The 22128-nt window shown below is 37.4% G+C and overlaps 1 protein-coding gene across 8 annotated transcripts in view; it reads left to right on the top strand.

Moving 5' to 3' along the window:
• The window catches only part of LOC116257619 (uncharacterized), a 49326-nt gene that overhangs the window by 9519 nt on the left and 17679 nt on the right, over positions 1-22128 (top strand). For 7 of the 8 annotated variants that reach the window (XM_031634561.2, XM_050078754.1, XM_050078753.1 and 4 more), the window contains 4 exons: positions 18502-18594; positions 18915-19010; positions 20998-21063; positions 21671-21792. In XM_031634561.2, the coding sequence (XP_031490421.1) occupies positions 18502-18594; positions 18915-19010; positions 20998-21063; positions 21671-21792 (377 nt within the window). Of the gene's footprint in view, positions 1-7309; positions 7688-18501; positions 18595-18914; positions 19011-20997; positions 21064-21670; positions 21793-22128 lie in introns of those variants that run through there. The other variant, XM_050078755.1, reaches the window with a different exon arrangement.

Raw genomic sequence — 22128 nt, 5'->3', positions numbered from 1 at the left:
TTATTTTCTGTTTTAACTTTTACAGTTTTATTTCTATGCAGTTTTAGTGTTTTACCGTAGATGTTTGATTCAGTCTTTGTCTTGGAATTTTTTGAGAGTTATACAATTTTGTTTTTCATAGTGATCATTAGCTATTCGTTTGTGCTAATTTATTGAATCATTGATATAGAAAGCCAAAGTAAGGCAGCTTTTATATTTTAAAATATACTGGTGAATTTGATGATCATATCACAAAATTTAATAATTCTAAAATCTGCTGATTAACATCAGTTTCTATTTTTTAGCTAAGTTAAATTCTGTTTCGAGTTTAGATTAGTTAGGTCAATTTATTTATTCTTTTTTTTTTCTGTTTTAGCTGTCATAGTTTTATTTCTTTAATGCTGGATGTGCTATTGCATTATATATATATGTTTTACAAATAAATAAATAAATTTATTAGATATAATATGCTCTGATGTAACTATGTTCTATATGTTAATTATAGTACATACATGTTAATTGTTTGTTATAATGTTATGTTACTATTACTATATGGTTAGCTTGTAATATTATATATTCTATATACCATAAGTGCCATATATGCTGTTAGTCTTATATTTGCATATGTCTATATGTGAACTTATAATTTTGTTTATAGTTATAATGTGACATCGTATATAATCATATTGAATTTTCAATTTTGAAGGTAAAATGTACAAGATGGCTGGTAAGTGGTAAGGAAAAGTAAATTAAGTTGCTTCAAACTCTCCAGTAGTAGGACCTTCGTTTATTTGTGAATAATGTTCAAATGCATCAATCCTAAACACAATAAAGGAACACAACTTGTAGAATCAAACTGCTAATCTTCATTAATCTTCAAGCTGCCATCAAGAAGCAGCAGTACACCATGGCTTCATTCCAAAAGAACTCAAAATGACAATAAAAATGAGGCGGAGCCTTAGTTTAAAGACTATTTAAGACATTAAAAGGCTGAACTTCCCAAGTTATTAGAGCTAACAAAAGTGACTAGTATGATGTTTCACCAACCTAAAAGGAAATTAGACCCATATATTCAATGCCTGCTTTACAATTTGCTGCTACATGTGCACTTGAAAAATAACCACTGTAAACAGAAATTGAAGTGGCTAGAAATAGTGGTGGTAGAAATGTGTAATTTGTGTGTGCATTTTGTCAGACTATTTTTGGATACTACACAAGAGTAAAGATACATCTCTCGAGGTTGTCAAATTTGTCATTCAAGCATGTAATAGGATTTTTGTAGAAAAAGTTAGAGAATTCAAGAAGTTACAAGAACATGTTGATGCAATTCAAAAGAAAAGATCGATTGCTTGCATCACAAATATTTCCATGTCTCTTAAGGGTATTGATAAGAAAAGAAAGACATGTTAGAGTGCCATGGAGACATGTTCTAATTCTTATGGAAGAGCATAACTGGATAGAATGACTGGTAGGTTTTTATTTTCTAGCTATATTCCTTTAATGCAGCTAGTAATCACTGTTGGAAGAAGTTTATAATTGCATTTGCTAATAACAAATTGTCAGGATAGGTGCCTCTAGTCTCAAAAAGACCACCAACATCAATTCTCAAGGATAAGAAGGATGATGTCAAAGAAAGTTTAGCTAGAAAATAGTCTAAATGAAATACAACTGGTATATTAATTGTTTCTAATGGGAGGATAGACATTCAAAGGCTTCCACTAATTACTTTTAGTGTCATTGCATGTGACAAACCAATAATTTTTTACGATAGTTGAGGCATATGGAGAATATAAAGATGTTGAATATTTGAGATAGTTATTCGTGGAAGTCATCAAAGAGGTTGGTCCTAATAAGATAGTGGAGATCATCGCGGATGCTGCTGCTATTGTAAGATTGCCAACTTAAGTTTGAGAAATGATTTTTGTCTTGTCTTTTAGACTCCACGTGTTGCACATATTTTAAATTTAACATTGAAGGGACATATACAAATCCATCAAGTAATGAAGAAGACCCTCAAGGATATGAACTACTTTTACAGATTCAAGATCTGAAAAGAGATGCAAAAAAAAAATGTCAAAGATAGTTAACCATGAACGTGTGTTGTTTTTTTTGGCAAGTTATTCTGATTTGAAATTGTTAAAAATTGTTGAGACATGGTTTGATTCTCTCATTGTCATGTTGAAAAAATTTTAACAAGTAAATGCATTAGTTCTTATGGTGTTTGATAAGTATTGAAGCTTCTATCATGCTCAAATTGAGGTTAAAGTTCAGGCAATTTAAAACAATATTGTGGACAATGTATGGTGGGATAAAATTGCATAATTTTTGGATTTCACACAGCCAATATAATATATGCTGAAGGAAGTTGATAAAGATGTCTATGCTGCATAAAGTTTATAAATATGGTAGAATATGATCAAGTAAATTCAATCTACAGTTTTGAAACATGGAAAAAAAACTGCACTTGATAATTCAGAATTTTTTTGGTTGCATATATCTGAAATTAGTATAAAGATGAGATAAGAACAATACTCTCCTCCATTGCATGACTCGTTCTTTAAATCCTAACTATTATACTAAAAAATGGCCAAAATGTCTTGGACATGTCCCTTAAAATCATGATCATGAGATATCTAGGAACAAAATATCATGCATGGAAGGGCTTTATAGTTTATAGTAAGCCACTTATAAATGTCCAGAGGTTGTTTGAATATCCATTATATCAGACAATAGATAGACATGTTAAAGAGTTAAACCAAGACAAAAATTGGATATGGAATAATGGGAATGCGACAGTAGGCAGACACATGGATTGATATATAAGCATGTCGATTCTGCATTGTTCTTTTAACCTTGTTTTGATTGCTTGTTTCGTGGACAGGAGGAACATGTTCTGTTCTCGCACCATTATCCAGGTGTGTGAACTATCTGCCGTTTGATGAGGTTTAGGAATGGACAACATGTCTCTCTTATGCAGCATTAGATTCAAGTAGGACATGCATGTCTTTTATGTCTGTTTTGTTAGCTGTTTGATAGCGATAGAGCATTTCTATCTGTATTGTTTGTTCTGTTCATATTTTGTTAGCACAAAACATGCTTGCTTGTTTGTTCTACTTGTTTTGTCCAATGTTTGATAGGATGAAAACATTAACTTAACACCAAACACCAACTAGTATATCATATACAATTTCACCTGATAAAGTGAATTTAAAGTATATAGTAATCAAAAACATCAATTTAATACCTGTTAAGATCAAGTTAAAGTTTCTTATATTAAATTTGACCCGCTTTTGGAGGGACACAATAAGAACAATATAATAATATGAGTATAAAAGTGGGAATGTGCACCATCTTTGTAAGTCATTTACTTTAACATCAAAAGTGAAAAAAATGACAAGTCAACAAGTTTCACGCCACATTTTGTGGCAGATCAAACCATAATAGTTATGATACAAAACTAAAATGTTCAAATGTTATAAGCCATATGTGGCAGACATCAACACTTCACTGGATACAAGTGTTCATAAACTAAAAGGAACAATAATACAAGTATCGCAAGTCGTTACACATCTATTACAATTCCCAACCTCTGTCTTGTTTGATGTATGTTGTTGTTGGATGACTGTCTTTGCCATTATATAGTTTTGCAATCTGCAGTTTCCTCCATCAAAAATTTAAAAATGACCTATATAACATACCACTATATTCATTAACATATAGCCGACATTTCTCTCATGTGATGTATATGCTTCTAGTCCTGCCATCGAAAATGACATAATATTTTTAATGAGGCATCCCCATCTTGTTGTATTAAAAGACAAACATAGAATTTAATAAGTGCATGAAATATGAAAGTAGTAAAAAATAAGACAAAAATGTATGACATGATGAAAATATCTTACTCAAAAAATAATCATGCAATATATTTAAAGTTACATTTTCATAAATTTTATTGTTGCTACGACGCTCTTGGGTTTGTTGAGTATGTTCGTTTGCCATAATCATGCCATTCTTCTTTATTTTTTAGATGGTTGTCTCAACAAGTCTTTATATATTCTTGCTAATGGATGATAATGCATTACTGTTTGAAGTGTCCTTTCTTTTGCCAGGCATTGTGTTAGTTGAAGTTTCTGCCAAACTAGGACTTTCAAGAGGAAAGTTAGCGTATGGTGAAAACAGTTGACCGTCATTCTCATCATGAGCATCAATGTTTGTTTGGGCATTAGTTAGTGGTCTACAATCTAATCCACCCCTATTATTTCTCAATGTTGTGGAATTTCCCCAAATCTCCACCCTATGTTCATAAAATTTCCAAGTTGTTGGCATCTTATACCTTTTTTTTGTTAGGATATTTATTTATATACTCCTTCCATACAACATCATATACTACTATTATTTTGTTGTCTAGATCCCAACCAAATCCACTAATGTTGAGCAATTTGTCATCACATGCAAGTTTGATTTGTCCTCTTCAACTTGTTTTTAATAATTTTATAATGTAAAATATAACTCAGATGCTCTTTGATCAAACAAATACTACAACTAGTTGTTGTTGACTAGAGTCCTTCACTTTAACACATGCATACAATCCAATATGCAACAATTTATCTAACTACCAAAAAGAGACAATGCATGATGGTGATTAATAATGAACTTATATTTTTTAAATCTCTTTCTATATCTTGAATCCATGAAAATAGCTCATATCCTTGAGGATTTTCTTCTTGACTTGGAAGATCACATATGTCCTTCGGTGCTAAATTTAGAGTATGTGCAACACATGGGTCCAAAAGATATGTGAAAAATCATATTTCAAAATCAATTCAACACTTTTGGATACAACACTATTATTTGTGATGAGTTGCACTACCTTACGAGGATTGACCTCCTTGATGATTTCTACAAATAATCACTTGAAATATTTGTTGAATTAGAAGAGTTTATGTTTCTAGGTGGCTCTTCGTAATATTAAATAGTTATGAGATCTCTTTAAACATTTCTTTATTTTTGGTTGTTGTAATTTGTAAATCTCTCTTCTACCCTAATCTCTTTATTATGGAGATTAGGGTTAGTGAATGAATGAATCTTTCTCTCTCCAAGTCTCACGGCTGCAACATGGTATCAGAGCTCGTTCTCAAGTCTGGTGAAAGGCTGCCGGCGATCGTTCTCAAGTCTAGTGACGTGAATCAGGCTGCTGGCGACTTCCATTAATCTGGCGACGTGACTCAGACTACTGACGACCATCCTTTTCTTCTCAGGCGACATCTTTTCCATCGTCTTCTCCTTCTTCTCCTCTTTCTTCTGTTCTAGTTGACGTTTTTAAGCAAGGGAACTGTGTGAAGGGGTCTATTCACGCTCTGAAATATGCGTGAATAGACTCCAGCCATGGTTTTCAACATATATATATATTATCGCAGCTGTGTGGGAGTCTGTGTTGATTAACATATTATGGTCTGACGTGTTCTATGATCAAAGCAGCCAAGTAGAGGACTGCTATCTATGAATACTGTGGCAGTTTATGTTGAATGTTTTGTTTGTCGTGGTTGATGATTTGTGGAAGATAATATGCTGATACGGTAGCGTTATATGCTGTCGTGGGGTTGCTGCTAGCAGATCATTTTATGTTGAATGTTTTGCTTGTCGTGGTTGATGATTTGTGGAAGATAATATGCTGATATAGTAGCATTAGATGCTGTTGTGAGGTTGCTGTTAACCGATCTTTTTGTCGTTGGGTTGCTGTTAGCAGATTTTTCTGTTGTTGGTTTGCTGTTAGCAGATTTTTTTGTCGTTGGGTTGCTGTTATCAGGTGGACAACAGTCTTTTAAAGGAAGTTCTGCTTCATCCTCACGTCATTATTCACTCCTACTGTCAGGGTGTTTATATTTTTTGTTTGGGAGAAGTGCTGCACATCTAATGCTGCCGTGTGGTATTGGACAATTGTTATCGTTGACCGGTCTCATTATATATATATATATATATATATTCTTCGCTGTTGTTGGCTGATCTCTTGTGGATAGATTTATGATGGCTGAAAATCCCAAACCTGATTTCTCTCATGAGGTTAAAATTGGAGGAAATTAATTCTCTTATGGTTCTACTGTAAAGTTAGATGGATCTAACTATGAGATTTGGTCTCGTGTGTTTATGATGTCTGTGATTGGACATCAGAAGGAACAAGTTATCGAAGAAAATGAGCCCGTGGAAAAAAGTGGAAAATATGGTTCATGGAAGGAAGACAGTAATATTGTCATGTCATGGATCATGAATAGTGTGCAACCACAGATTACTTCAACTATTGCATACTATACCTCTGCCAAACAAATGTGAGATTTTTTGAAACAAACTTACTAATGTTAGCAAGATATTGCAGGTGGAGGAGGAATTACTTAATCTACAATAGGGTGACCAAAGCCTTGCTCAGTACTTCACTTTCCTCATGTCCATCTATGAACGATTTAAAGCATTAACATGCCATAAGACTCATGATGAACAGTCTATGGTTGCGAAGTTTCTATAGGGTCTCTCTCCTGAATACGCAGTAGCAAAAACGCAGATGTTGACTGGAGCAGAAATCCCTGACCTAGCTAAAACTTACAACAGACTCAGCTGTCTTGCTGTGACCCTTTCTTCGCCTTCTAGTGATACTCATGCCTCTGCCTTGGCAGCCTTAGGAGATCATGGACGCAGTTCCTTCAGGGGGAGAGGCATAGGTCGAGGGCTAGGAGGAGGTCAAGGGAGATTTCAGTACACCTACTGTGGGAAAATGAGGCATTTGGAAGACAAATGTTGGGATAAACATGGTCGTCCTTCCGCTGCATCCATAAGAAAAAATGCTGCATCTAAGCAGGGCAAGAATTCTTTAGTCTCTTATTGGATCTGTCCAGGCAGCTTCATCAGTAGTAGAGGGGTCTTTATCTTCTTCTCACCCTGAGACTGTGACTGTGAATATCAACAAATCAGAGTATGAGTTCTTAGCACACAAATCTACCCAGCCGTTGGCCTCTACAATTATGATAGACAGTGCTATGTCCGTTGATACTGCCCTACATGATACAAGTACTAGGATTATTGATTCAGAAGCATCAAGGCACTCTTGTAGTAGACCTTCTATGTTTACTGTCTACACTTATTGCCTCAGGCACGTCATGTGAGGCTTGCAGATGGTAGACGGTCTCTTATTATGGGTTATGGAGATATTAAGATTCCTCAGTCTATGACAATTCCTAATGTGTTATATGCTTCTAAGTTTCCCACTAATCTTTTATCGGTTGGACAATTGATTAATGATTTACATCGTGTTACATTTGACTCTGGTTTTTGTTCATTTTAGGACTTGCAAATTGAGAAGATGATTGGTGGAGACTATGAAAAAGGGGGCATCTATTTTCTGTCGGATTCTGTGGGTATTGCAACCTTCTCAACCACTTCATTGTCCTCTTCCTTCCAGTGGCATCTTAGACTTGGTCACCCATATGTTTCCAAGCTCCGTCACCTTCTTCCTCATCTTTCAGTACCAGAGTCGTTCCAGTGTGAAGCCTGTCAACTTGGCAAACACACCCGTAGCAGTTATTCATTGAGTCTTAGTCCGTCCAGCTATGGACTATTTGATCTTCTTCATGTTGATGTGTGGGGTCTTAGCGAAGTTGCTAGTAGGTCAAGATTTCGTTATTTCCTTGTCATTGTTGATGATTAGTCACTTGGGTTTTCCTTTTGAAGGAAAGGTCTGAAGTTATATGTACTCACAAGAACCTTATTATTAAATAAAGACCCAGTTTGGTATTCTTGTTAATAGCATTCGCACTGATAACACTCTTGAGTTTAAGGCATTTATCTTAATGAAGTTTTACTCTGATAATGACATTTCTCTTCAGTTTACTTGTCTCCATACCTCCCAATAAAATGGCGCAGCTGAGTGAAAACATCTCCAACTTTTAAATGTGGCTCGTTCCCTAATGCTTCATATTAATTTACCTCCCATACTTTTGGGGAGATGCCATCCTCACTGCCTGTTACTTGACCAACTGTTTACCCTCGTCCTCTATTGACAACCGGGTACCCAGTAAACTTGTGCACCCACAATGACCATTGTTTCCAGTAGCTCCCAAAGTATTTGGTTGCACATGCTTTGTTCACATACTTGGACCCACATGTGATAAATTGGGTGCGTAAGCCATTAAGTGTATCTTCATTGGCTACCCCAGAAACCATAAAGGCTACAAATGCTTTGACCCCTTAACTCAAAAGGAGTATATCAGTGCGGATGTCACATTCTTTGAGTCTCAGCCTTATTATAGCTCCTCTCCTATCTCTACTGAGATGTCATCGTCATCTGACCCACTACCTATTCCTCCTATTTCTTTGGAGTCATTCCCTTTTGAGCCTCCTTCTAGAAGCTCTCCGGTTGAGGGAGACACACGAATGGGAGAGCGAGACAACAATTGAAAGACGAAGAGAGAGACAAAGGACGACAATGAGGAAGCAGGGAAAGAAAACAAATGAGAGGGAGGGCATGTGTGAGGGAGTGTTTGGTTAGGGAGAATACAATGAGAGAACGAGAGTGAGGCACATTGAAGGCGAGAAAAAGTTGGCGGGAGAGAGAGTGTAAGCAAAGAGACGAGAGAGTAAAGGCGAATGAGGGAGAGAGTGCGGGAGACCAGGGGAGTTCGTGAGGGAGGGCTCGACTGAGGGAGAATGTAGAGAGAGATGCAAGAGTGAGACACAGTGAGGATGAGAGAACGCTGGTGGGAGAGAGGGAGAGGGCGAGATTGAGAGAGAAGACAAAAGAGACAGAGAGAAATCCGGAAGGGCTTACCTCAGCACCGCCGCCATTCACCTCTGCCACCGCTGCTCCTTCCGTTGATCCTTCTTCCGCCTCCTATTCCTCTGCACCAAGCTCGAACCAGTGAGAGAGACAAAGAGGGAGAGCCCCAGCGTCGGGCCTTCCTCTTCACGCGGGTGGGGTTCGGGTCCGGGTCTGGACTCTGATCCCAACCCGACCAGCCAAAAGTGCCGCTCGTTGCAGCTCCGATCACCCGAAATTGGTGGCGGTTGCCAAATTCCAGCAATAGGGGAAAATCAGCTAAGCTTGGGGAAAATGCCCAAATTGAATAGGGTTTCACTAATTGATGGTTTGGACTGAAAGGCTAGAGGCTGGAGATGAAGAAGCTACAGTCCGACCAAACGAATGGCCAAAAAATGGTTGGATCTTACTGAAAATCAAAAGATGGGCGTGTTAAAAGGTACAAACGGGGTGAGAAGGGTGCCTACCTGAAATCGCTGGTGTCGATGTTGTTGATGGTGTAGAGGATCATTGGAGAAGTCCGTTGGGCACCGGACAACACTATGTCTAATTGGATTTGCCATTGGTGTGGCTGGAGCTTGCCAGAAGTTCACCGGAAGGCTGAAAACCAGCGGGGCTCATGGTGGTCATGGGCATATACAACACATGGGAAGAATGTGATCTATATGTTAATGAATACAGTGGAGCAGACTGCAAATTGCAAGATTATGATGGTGAAAACACTTTTGTAGCAACAACACCCATTAAAGAAGAATATAGGTTGGAGAATTGTGACAGCTTTGTGACTACTTGCAGTGCATGCATTGTTTTTTTTTTTTTGGAAGTTTATGAACCTTCGTATCCAGGGAATTGTTGATGCCTGCTCATATGTAGCTTGGAATATTTGAACCTTTTAATTTTGTTACTTGAACTATTATGGTTTGATGTGCCACAAAATGTGACAAGAAATTGCTGACTTGTTAATTTTTTTTTACTTTTGATGTTAAAGTATATGATTTACTACTATAATTTGCACATTTCTAGTTTTGTACTCATGTTGTTATACTATTCTTATTGTGCTCCTCCAAGAGCAGGTGAATTTTATACAGTAAACATTAGGTTGACGTTAACAGCTGCTGAGTTGATATTAGTAGGTAAAATTGTATATGATATGATAGTTGGTGTTAGCATGTATTAAGTTAATACTTTTGATCCCATCAAAACATTGGATAAAACAAATAGAACAAACAAGTATGTTCTACACTAAAAATTGACAAAACAGTACAGTACAAATAGACATGTTCTATCACTATCTAACAACAGACATGATAGAAAAGCATGTCTTGCTTGAATCAAACACCGAACATAATATATATGTTTCACATTCCTAAACCTCATCAGATGGTAGATAGTTCACACCATTATCCATTGGAACAGACTGTGATATGTAGAAAAAGATGCCTTGTTCCTCCTATCCATGTAAAAAGCAATCAAACAAGCTATCAAGGATAGAAAATTTTGATTATGAAAATGTAAATGTAGCAAGAGAAGATGAAAACCTAAATCCTTTTGATAGGTGGTCAACTTATAGGTCATAAATACCCACACTTGGAAAAACTTAGAATAAGACTACTATCACAACATGGTGTCATCATGTTATAAAAGAAATTGGAGCACATATTCTCATATACACAATATCGAAGGAATAAACCCACAAGCAATTATGTAGAAGACTTGGCTTGAGTGCACTCTAATTTGCATCTTCTTTCATGAAAGAGAAAAAGAATATAGTATTATATATTTGATATTTCTTTATGTCATCTTATTGACTCAATGGTTATTTATGTTGTATTATGTTTATTTTTTATATTTTTAAGGTTAATACATCCAACTTTTAATTTTCATCTTACCATAAGATTCAGTTGTTGATCACTAAATATTGGGATGTGGAACAGAAGAAATTGATTTCAAAGGAGAATGTAACTTATGCACTATTAACACGGGTTTAGTTGATCTTGCTATTCCTTTTTTGATGATTTTAGTAATAACTATAGTGGAAGTGTTGAGGATAATCAAGATAACCGATGGTAAAAGAAAAAGAATGATGAAGTTTGAACTTAAAACTCAAGAGTTGAATTTCTCTGTTCCTTATTCATTTGTTATTGTTACTTGCTAATTTTGTTCGTAGTCATTCTGAATTTGGAGGCATATAACTTGACACTTTATTATTTGCAAATGCAAAGATTAACTTCTTCTAGTAGGTACCTCTAGCTGCATTGAAGGGAATGTAGCTAGAGCAGAAAAATCTACCTGCCATTCTGTTAGTTCTACCCTTCCACAATAATTAAATCATATTTTTATGGTATTCTAACATGTCTTCTTTTCTTGTCAACACCCTTAAAAGTTAAAAGGCATGCCAACATTTGTGATGTTGGTGTTTAATCTTTTCATCTATCTCACATGGGTGCTTCTAAATGGCTGCCGCAACCATTATTGCACCCGTGTCGATGCTGGTGCTGGTGCTTCACCGACACAATACATCAGTTTGGTCAGCCAATCCGGGCAAAAGCTGACCTTTTTAGATGTGCACATAATTAAACTATCTCTAATGCAAAAGTTTATATGTAAATATAGATAAATAAGGTCACTAAACAATTAAAAAGCTATGTAACAATTGATTTATATGCACACACACACACACACACACACACACACACATATACAACCTTGCCGCACCCACACCTATTTTTTTTTTTTTTAAATTGCCGCATCCGCACACCACACCCATGTAACATAGCGCTTTGTTTGAATTGCATCAGTATGTACTTGCAACTTCTTGAATTCTCAACTGTTTTTGTAAAAATCCTATTAGCCTATTACACACTAATTCCAAAGTTTGGCAATTTCGAAAGGTGTGCCTTCACTTTTGTGCAAGGAATGACAAATGCAGTCTGACAAGATGCATGTGCAAAATACACATTTCCACCACCACTACCTTGCTTTTGTGACCACTTCAATTCCTGTTTGCACTGGTTGTTTTTCACTTGCATATGTAGCACCAGATTTTCAAACAAGACCAAAGCATTAATATACTAGACAAATATCCTATTGCTGGAGAGTCTAAAGCACCTTGCGTTCCTTTTCCCATATCTGCTATCTTGTAATTTTTAATTTCAAAAGTAAAAATTCAAAGTTAACAACATTACAATCACACAATCTAGCAACATTATAATTATAAAGAAATGAGAAAAGTTATACATTTAATCATGTACACATATAATACTAACAACATACATGACACACATAGTATATATAACATATATTATAACGGGCTAACAATATATGTAGTAAACTATAACCTATATAACATTACACTATAACAGTTAAATAATTAATGACATTTATATATTACAATTAATGCAAATAAAATGGTTACATAAGAGCATATTACATGTAGATAGTCATATAACATATATATAATATAATAGCATGTACATATATCCAACATTATAAAAGTAAAGTTGTAAAATTTAAAACCGAAAGCAAAGAACAATAAAGTGATCTAACTGATCTAAACCTGCCATATCATTTAAATTGACTACAAAAGTGCAAACTAATGCTGATTGTGGCAGATTTATTAAATTGTGTAATTATGATCGTCATATTCATCACTGTATTTTAAAATCAATTGACAACAGGTTGCTCACCTGTGGCTTTCTATATCAATGATCATGAAGAAGAACATGATTATAAGGCTCAACTTCAAAATAAAACATTTTATGACTGAAATCAATCAAACATCTATGTGTTAAAGCACTAAAACTGTATAGAAGTAAAACTATAAAAATTAAAATCGAAAACAAAAAGAACTTTCAATTGAATCAAAGCCTAAACTTAAAGAGTGTTTTAGTAAAATTGTAAAACTAACCCTAAAAATACATGCTAAACATTCCTGAAACTGCAAAGGACAGTAGTAAAAAACATTAAGTAAAAATGAAGAACTAGAACAAATTGATCAATCTCACAGGATCAATCAAGAAACGTACCAAGAAAACTTTGATAAGAAATTAGATTAAGCAACACAATTTAATAACAAAGCACCAATAAATACTGGATAAACACGAACAACCAAAAGCCCTAAATCTTTATACGAGATTTCCTGCCAGAGGAAAATGATCCTGCCGGAGCTGTCACTGTACTGGCTGTCACAATCACACACAGGCATGGGTGACATAAGGGAGCTGTCATAGGTTGGGAGGTAATAGTCACTGGTTGGGAGGTTGTAGGTCACAGTCAATGTTAAAAGCCGTTGAAGGTGATTGCCAAAGCTGCACCGGAGAATATGCTGCTGGTGATCGGTGTCGGAGAGAGAAATGGAACACACTGCTTGCGGACAAACAAAATGGGTTTGTATAAGCGCTAACCAAACTTAAGCATCAAAATAAAAAAATTAAAATAAATAAGACGTCAACAATTTCTAAGTAGGATGATTCTGGGTTCTATAATTTCTAAAGAAATATGTAGAATATGGTGTTGTAGCCTGAAAAAAACCTTGTTGACTTTTTATGTACTTCAACATTCTACTGCTAGTAGATATACAAATTCATTAATCAGTTTGTGATCCCATTTACAAATGTCAATCTAAGTTGGGTTATTTTGACCCTCCAGTTATGCTTATTCTTTATCTCAAGGCTGAGTAATTTATTTATTATGGATGCTGAATCATAAAGTAATTGGATGTGAACATAATTTACTGTAGAAACACGAACAAGAAGAGGAAGAGAAACAACGATCACGATGTAACGTGGAAAAACCCTCAACAAGAGGGAAAAAACCACGAATGAGGAGGAGCCGGTGCCCACTAGCCGCCAGACTCTCTCTCTCCTTAGTCTTTCATTCACACAATAAGGATTAGGGTTACACGACTTAAATAATGCCCAACAAGGGCTACAAGTTGGATCGGATACGGATCCGGACCCGGTCCCGAGACCCATTTAACATACTTCAACACTCCCCCTCAAGTTGGGCATACATATCAAACATGCCCAACTTGGATACATTTCTCTCAAATGAGGTCGAAGATAAAGCCTTCGTCAGAACATCAGCCGTTTGGTCTTCAGATCTCATGTAAGGAAGTACAAGTTCTTTAGCATCAATTCTCTCTCGAATGAAATGCCGGTCAATCTCAACATGCTTTGTTCTGTCATGAAGCACAGGGTTGTTGGCCAAGTTAATTGCAGACTTGTTATCGCAATACATCTTCATTGGTTCTTCAACCTTTATACCAATATCAGTCAGCAATACTTTCAGCCACAAAAGCTCGGAAACTCCCATAGCAACAGCTCTGTATTCTGCTTCAGCACTGGAATGCGAACAAACATCTTGCCTTTTACTTCTCCACACTATGAGATTCCCTCCCAAATAAATATAATAGCCAGAGGTGGACCTCCTAGTGTCAATACAGCCTGCCCAGTCTGCATCTGAATAACCTTCAATCCCAAGAGTGTCTTGCTTGACATATAAGAGACCTTTGCCAGGATTCCTCTTCAAGTAGCACAAGATCCTGTCAACAACCTTCAAGTGGGCATCCGTGGGAGCATGCATGAACTGGCTCATCACATTCACAGCAAAGGTAATATCAGGTCTAGTGAGAGTAAGATAAATTAACTTCCCTACAAGACATTGATATCTTCTTTTTGCCTCTTCACAGAGTGGCTCCCCGTCTCTAAGACTTAGCTTATGGCCAGCATCTAGAGGAGTAGAAGCTGGTCTACACCCTAGTTTCCCAGTCTCCTTTAACAAATCTATAGTGTACTTCCGTTGATTTAGCACAAGGCTAGTCCCAGACCTAGCAATTTCTATGCCAAGGAAGTATTTCAACTTACCAAGGTCCTTAAGATCAAACTCGATCGCCAACAGTTTCTTTAACTTCATTATTTCATCTTCATCATCACCTGTGACAATCATATCATCAACATATACCAACAGAATAGTAACCTTTTGCTTATTTCTCTTCACAAAAAGTGTATGATCTCCATTCCCTTGATGGTATCCACATTGTCTCATGACAAGTCTGAGTCGTTCAAACCACGCTCGAGGAGATTGCTTGAGCCCATATAAAGCTTTCCTTAGCTTGCAACATTTTCCAGGTTCCTCATATCCTGGAGGCATACACATATATACTTCCTCTTCAAGGTCTCCATTGAGAAATGCGTTCTTGACATCAAGTTGGTACATCTTCCACTCCTTCATCACAGCTAAAGAGATAATGACTCTGACCGTCTTCATCTTCGCAACAGGAGCAAAGGTCTCCAAATAATCAATCCCATATTTTTGACTAAACCCCTTGGCCACAAGACGAGCTTTGTATCTTTCAACACTCCCATCTGGTTTGTACTTGATGGTGTAGACCCACTTAGATCCAACCAAGTGAGCCGCCTCAGGAATCTTTACAACTTCCCATGTCATGTTTCTTCGCAAGGCTTCCATCTCTTCTTGCACTGCATAAGTCCACTTAGGATCACTCTGAGCCTCAGCAACATTCCTGGTTATCATAGTCAAAGAAAGAGAAGATACAAAGCATTTGTAGTCCTTGCTCAGTCTAGAATATGAAACAAAGTTACCAATAGGATGTTGAGTACATGACCTGACACCCTTTCGCAGGGCGATGGGAAGCTCTTCACTAGCAGCAACAGTCTGAATCTCTTCTTCAACAGGTTGCTTCTGTGCACGACTTGGGTCATCCAGGGAAGGACTAATTGGATTGGGAGTAGAATTCTCACCACCTGTCATCTCATCTGTACAAACTCTTCGCCTAGAGTAAACTTGCCCAAATAAACGATTGCACTTCTCTTCTGCCTCAGTGGAACACTCTCCATTTTTCTCCTGTTCATGCACCTCACTAGATGGACCATTTTTCTCTTGTTCATGCACCTCACTAGATGGACCAACGGAGTCACGCCTGTAGTCCAAAAAATCTGTAAACTGAATTTCCTGACTCGGAGAATACTCTTCCCGTGACATAGAGTACTCCCCCTGAAGAGGATTCTCACCAAAATAGGAAACATGTTCAAGGAAAGTAACATCTTTGGTAACATAGGCCCGACCAGTGGAAGGGTCTCGACACTTGTACCCTTTTTGAGTGGGAGAATACCCTAAAAAAATGCCCTTAATAGATCTTGGATCAAGCTTTTTAATGTGAGGACTGTGATTGTGAATAAAGCAAACACAACCAAAAACTCTGAGTGGAAGAGAGAAAGGTTCACGAGTCCCCGGTAACAAAGAGTGAGGCGTCTTCCCATTCAACACACGACTAGGCAACCGGTTTATAAGATACGCACTGGTCAGCACAGCATCCCCCCAATACATTTTTGGAACATGACGTTGAAAAAGAAGAGCCCGAGTCATATTCAATAACTGACAATTTTTTCGTTCAGCAACTCCATTTTGAGGAGGGGTATAACTACAGGAAGTCTCATGAACAATTCCCTTTTTTCGAAAGAAGCTATCAATAGACTGGCACATATACTCTCGAGCATTGTCAGATCGAAATGTCTTAACAGATGCTCCATATTGAGTTTCCACATAGACAATGAAAGTCTCTATGAAAGTAGGAACTTCACTACGGTCTTTCAGCAAGTAGACAATAGTGTTACGAGAATAATCATCTATAAAGGTGATAAAATATTGAAAACCATGACAAGAAGGAATCCCTGCAGGCCCCCACACATCAGAATGAATCATGGCAAATACCTCATTAGACCGATGGCTAGACAAAGGGTATGAAGCCCTAACATGTTTGGCCAGGTGACAGACATCACAAGACACCATAGTCATATCTAACCTGGAACATATATCAGGAAACAACTGTCTAAGAAGGCCAAAAGGCAAGTGTCCAAGGCGCTCATGCCAACGTAGAAGCAACTGAAGGGAGTCCTCTCTATTCTTCGTGGCTTGGCTGACTGCCGTCATGAGAGCCTGAGCAGCACGCATAGGTAAACGATAGAGCCCGTCAGAAGCTAGACCAATCCCAATCCTCTTCCCTGTCACCAAGTCCTGCATAACACAGCGATCAGCGGAAAATATAAGTTCGCAATTTAACTCCTTCGTGATCTTGCTAACCGACAAGAGATTCAAGGGAATATGAGGAACATGTAGAGCATTGTGGACTAAGAACTTGTTCAAAAGTGGGAGACTCCCTTTTCCAGCCACAGAGATAGATGAACCATCGGCAAGGGAAACACGATCCTTTCCTGATGAAAGCTTATACCCATGAAAGACCTTAGGATCGCCGGTCATGTGGTGAGTAGCGCCACTATCAATGATCCACTCTCCCATACGGCAATCCGCCATAACGTCTATAGATGAAGAAGCTGCCATAATCACAGATAGTCCAACAGGAGGCACGAGCAGCGATACAACAAGAGAGGCACCGATGACAACAGAGAGCACCAACGGGCAGTAATATCCTTGGATAGAATCACAAGAACGAGAGAAAAATCAAGTTCTATCTAGAAAGGAACGATAAAGAGAGAGGTAATATCTTCACCGGATTCCCAATCAGCCCCAAGAGTGAACAGAATGTCGATTGGGGGAAACGATCGTCGATGTCGCTCGACGGAAGCGGTGCCTTCTCTCTCTCGGGCTGCAATCTCCCACGGGTAGAGGTTGCGCCACACGTTCTCCTTGCTGGAATCAAGATCCAAGAGGCAAAACCCAACAAGTATCAAGGTAAAGAAGTGAATAGGAAATCAACTTCGAGACGAGGAAAGCCTTCACCCGTAAGACCAATTTAACCCCGGTCTTTTGTAAGGAAAGGGGGATGCGATCGCCGGAGCGCCGGCGGACGTTGAGGCAATCCTCAAGTTACGCTCCTCTCCTCCTTTACGTCCTCTACCAAGTCACGGACCAGCCACCTCTTCTTGCACGGTGGGCGCCAAACAAAAACAAGAAGATGAAATCAAAGATCAACCAAGCAATATATTGCAGGTAAGAGGCGGATGCACTTCACCGGATTTGCAAAAGACCCCTAGGAAGTGACGTGAATAGGGGGAGGCAAGCCTAGGAAGCGCCTAAGCACGCATATCTTCTTTCTTCTCCGGGAAGCAAGACTACGGCGCAAAAGGCAGTGGCGCAAGGGACAATGGTGACGGCGACGGTCAACAACACAAGAGCGACGGCGCAAGAGCGACGCCGCAAGAGTGGCTGCGATGGCGATGGCGCAAAGGGTGACACCGGTGGCGGCAGCGGCAGTGGCAGTGGCAGCGGCAGCGGCGGCGGCGGTGACTGCAGTGGTGGCAATGGTAGCGGTGAGAGATATTAGGGTTGGAACTTCACAAACCCTAAAAATTTCCCAAACTCGTCGGCTCTGATACCATGTAGAAACACGAACAAGAAGAGGAAGAGAAACAACGATCACGATGTAACGTGGAAAAACCCTCAACAAGAGGGAAAAAACCACGAATGAGGAGGAGCCGGTGCCCACTAGCCGCCAGACTCTCTCTCTCCTTAGTCTTTCATTCACACAATAAGGATTAGGGTTACACGACTTAAATAATGCCCAACAAGGGCTACAAGTTGGATCGGATACGGATCCGGACCCGGTCCCGAGACCCATTTAACATACTTCAACATTTACTATCCCCTTTCGTTAGCTGATGATAATGTGCTGGAATATCTGAATCATTGTGCTTTTAAGAATATTTTGTTAAACCTGATTTTGATGTGCTTAAATTTTTTTATAGGTTTCCATATTGAAGAGTCTACCTCTGAGGTTTGTCGTTGGCCTGGGAACATTCAATAGCGGCTCGATCTTCTCCATTTATGATAGAACTATTGTAAGCATTTTCTACACTTTGTAACCTTTTTTCATGCTCTTCATTCTAATATATGTATTTCTATAGTTAATTTAAGAATGTTAAATTGCAAATGGATATTACTTTATTATAATTGGAAGTGCCACATGTTTTTACGCACCTGGGTGAGTGTAATGTCTATTGACCAAGTTGTGGTTGTAGAATGGAAAAAAAAAAAGAAAAAAAGGAAACACAACATGGAAACTGATCTGAGCTTATAATGCAAATTTTTCATATCATGCTGAAAATATATGTTAAGGTGACAAGTTTCATTTATTCATATCTGTTTCTTCCTTAATCAGGTGGGAAGCCTGCATTGTTTACTTCCTTGGTGGGAAGATGCAACTGTGGATTTTATGCTTAGTGGGGGTTACAATGTCATTTCTCAGATTAATCAGGTGCAATAAATGTCTAAAATCCTTATCTAATGAATTTTTGTTGATTTTAATGTCATGCTTTTTTGTGACTTGCATAGCTTGTCTCGTCCTTCTGCTTGGGCCTTTCTTCACCTGTGCCAAGCTGTGGCAGGCCAGATTTGTGCTGACCCTCACGTAAATGTCGAAGTCCACGTATAAGGTGCATGTGAACCCTTGTCTGGTGTTTCTATGGTAGATAACCAGAAAACATATGGTTTAATCAGAGACATATGATCAAATTTGGGAGGAGAAGAAGAAGGTTTTGTCCCTCAGGAAGGAAGAAGGGTGAAAACCATAGTTGCCAATATTATTACCGGTGGTTCCTGGGAAGCTTCAAGAGTTCTAGAAAATACAAAAGAATATTTAAAAGTTTTCATTGTAGGCAGGAATCATGTTCAGATTTCCTTAAAAGACTACAAAAAGGTATTAGATTAGATCTGAAAAATAAAATAGGCAAGAAAGGAAGGGGTTTAAACCATTGTCACATATATCGTGTACGGGTATTATACGGTGAGATTTCTTGGGTATAATATAACAAAATTATATATCTCGGGAAAATCTTCAATTTTTTTAATAAATTAAAAAATCCTAAAAATTAGGTAAAAGTAAAATAAAAAAAAACTAATAATAAGACTATGAAAAATGATTAGACAAAATCATAAACATGATAGGATGTGGGTGAAAAGTAGTACATTCAAAGCAAATAATAGCCATATGTAAGATTTACGAAATAATAAATTTGGTTGGTCTCCATGCCATGCTAGACCCAATTTACTCAGCCGCATGATGTGAAGGCTGAGTTAATGAAGGAGTTAGTGCTATGGGTTAGGGTTTTGTATGAGCAGCTGGCCACTCTCCCTCTCTTCTTTATTGCATCTAATTTTTTGTAAACTATCTCTCTCTCCTCTTTATTACATAATTAATCTTCATTAGAATCATTACTACATGCACCTTTGAGCGCTCTCTCTTCTTTATTATGCTTAATTTTCTGGTTAATCTCCTCTCTCTCTTATTTAATACATTTTAAAGATTGAAACTCATGGTTTGGCTGAACACTTAAAAAAAGAAAGTCTAACATCCAGTAAAAAAAATGCAAAAAAACACTAATTTTTTGCGTTTTTTATTTTCTGACGTCTTTTTGAAAAAGACGTGTTCTATTGACGTTGTATACGGCTAACTTATATTTAATGTATTTATCACCTTTTTTTCGAATAAAATGCGATATTTGTGACAATGGTTTAAACTTTGTATAAAAAATGATTTTGAAAAAAAAAATTCATGAATGATGTTGTGATGATATTGTCATATTTATCATGATATAAGATATTTTGATCTCCTCAAGGAAATTTCCAGTTGTTATGTTAGAAAGCTCTAGATTGGTAAAATCTTTATAGCGATATCTCAAATTATCACCTATTTAACATTGATGTCCGAAGAAGGAAAAAGAGGGCAGGGTGATGCTTCAAGCAAACCTGTGTTTACGGTGTAACTTTTTTTATTTGTTTCCAATCTTTTTTCTTAAATCTAACCTTTAGATGTATAATTTCTTCTTCTTTTTTTTTTTCTTGGGTGAAGATCAAATTTTCAATTGATGACATCCAATGTGTATCAAGGTTTTTCGGGTGATCCAAAACTCAAGCGCTGAAAATCTGTCAAATTCTATTCTAAGAAAGCATGCATTTTTGGCTAAAAGCCATTGACAAAGAGTTGAGTTATAACTTATATGTTCTGATTATGTTGGCATGATGTGAACTTATTTTCCAACTGCCTTGAACCTATTCTGATTCAGTAATGGGGCCTCCAGAATGACACACTTTCTGAACCCAACCCAACGTCATCATTGAACCAGGTTTATGTTCAGATGGGTATAAATATCTGCAATCAAATAGCTCAAGGAGCAAGTCTAAGAATAGCAGTTTGTGTATTTGATCCACCTGTCAATTCTGATGATGCAATACTTGTTTCACAGGTTACACAGAAGACACTTATTATCTGGGGAGAGGATGACCGGATAATTAGTACTGAGTTTGCACAGGTGAGTTACATGCAGAGTTGTATGATTTAAAAAGGTTAGTTTAATTTAAACAACCTTGGTAATGATGCTGAGAAACTCAATATGAACTTAGTAAAGTTCATGTCATGAGTTACACTGGACGTCTCAAAAAAATTAAAGTCTAGCTGTCTCCAGCCAATGAGACAATGGACTCCATTTGAGTAGCATGACGGCAGACAGTTTAGTTTGGTATTTTGTACTTGTGCATGACCAAACTGCATTTGGTCCTCTCCATGGTTTTCATACTCAAACTATTGACAATACTTGAGTGTTGAACTTGTAGGATTTGGTTCATTGTCCAGATAGTTTGAACTGAGCTGAAGTTTAGATTGAGACCTTTCCTTTTGATGGTGAGGGCAGGCACCAAGGTTTTCAAAAATGTTCGACTTACCAGTCATGAGGTCCATGTTTTGTGGTTATCCTTCAGCATGGAACTCCAGCGCCTGGTATCTTTGTAGTTCAAATGGGAATATCATATGTATGAATGAATAGACAAGAATGCACTTTTTAATTTGCCATTATATATGCTGATTAGATATCCGGTGCTGGAAAATATTATTGACGGTTAAATGACTGTATCATGTGGCAGAGGTTGCATCAGGAAATAGCGAATTCGGATTTTAAGATGATTCCAGTTTGTGGGCACAGTCCTCATGTGGAGAAGCCAGAAGAGACAGCCAGGTTGATTGGGGACTTTGTGCAGAAAAAAAGGTAGCTTTGTATCCAATTTGTGCATGCCTTCTCTTTGATTCTTACGTTAATGGTGCTGAATGGTTTAAAATCAACAAAAAGGTAAAGAACATTCGATAGATTTGCAAAGATATAATAAAGCAAATCTAAAATCAATAAAAAAATTGCTCAAGACAGAAAAATATAAGATTCAATTAGTTCGAAAAGAATAATAAATAATTATCAACATATAAAACTATTGTTTAACGAAAAAAATTTAACATAACGATAATCATTTGCCAATTCAATTTGAATAGCCGATTGAAAATTATTTTGATAATTCTTGACGAGTATATGTGATTTATAGATCTTTCCTTT

The sequence above is a fragment of the Nymphaea colorata genome, chromosome 7 (assembly GCF_008831285.2).
Source record: "Nymphaea colorata isolate Beijing-Zhang1983 chromosome 7, ASM883128v2, whole genome shotgun sequence".
Lineage (NCBI taxonomy): Eukaryota > Viridiplantae > Streptophyta > Magnoliopsida > Nymphaeales > Nymphaeaceae > Nymphaea > Nymphaea colorata.
Note: the sequence above shows the minus strand (reverse complement) of the source record. Positions and strands in the feature narration are given on the sequence as shown.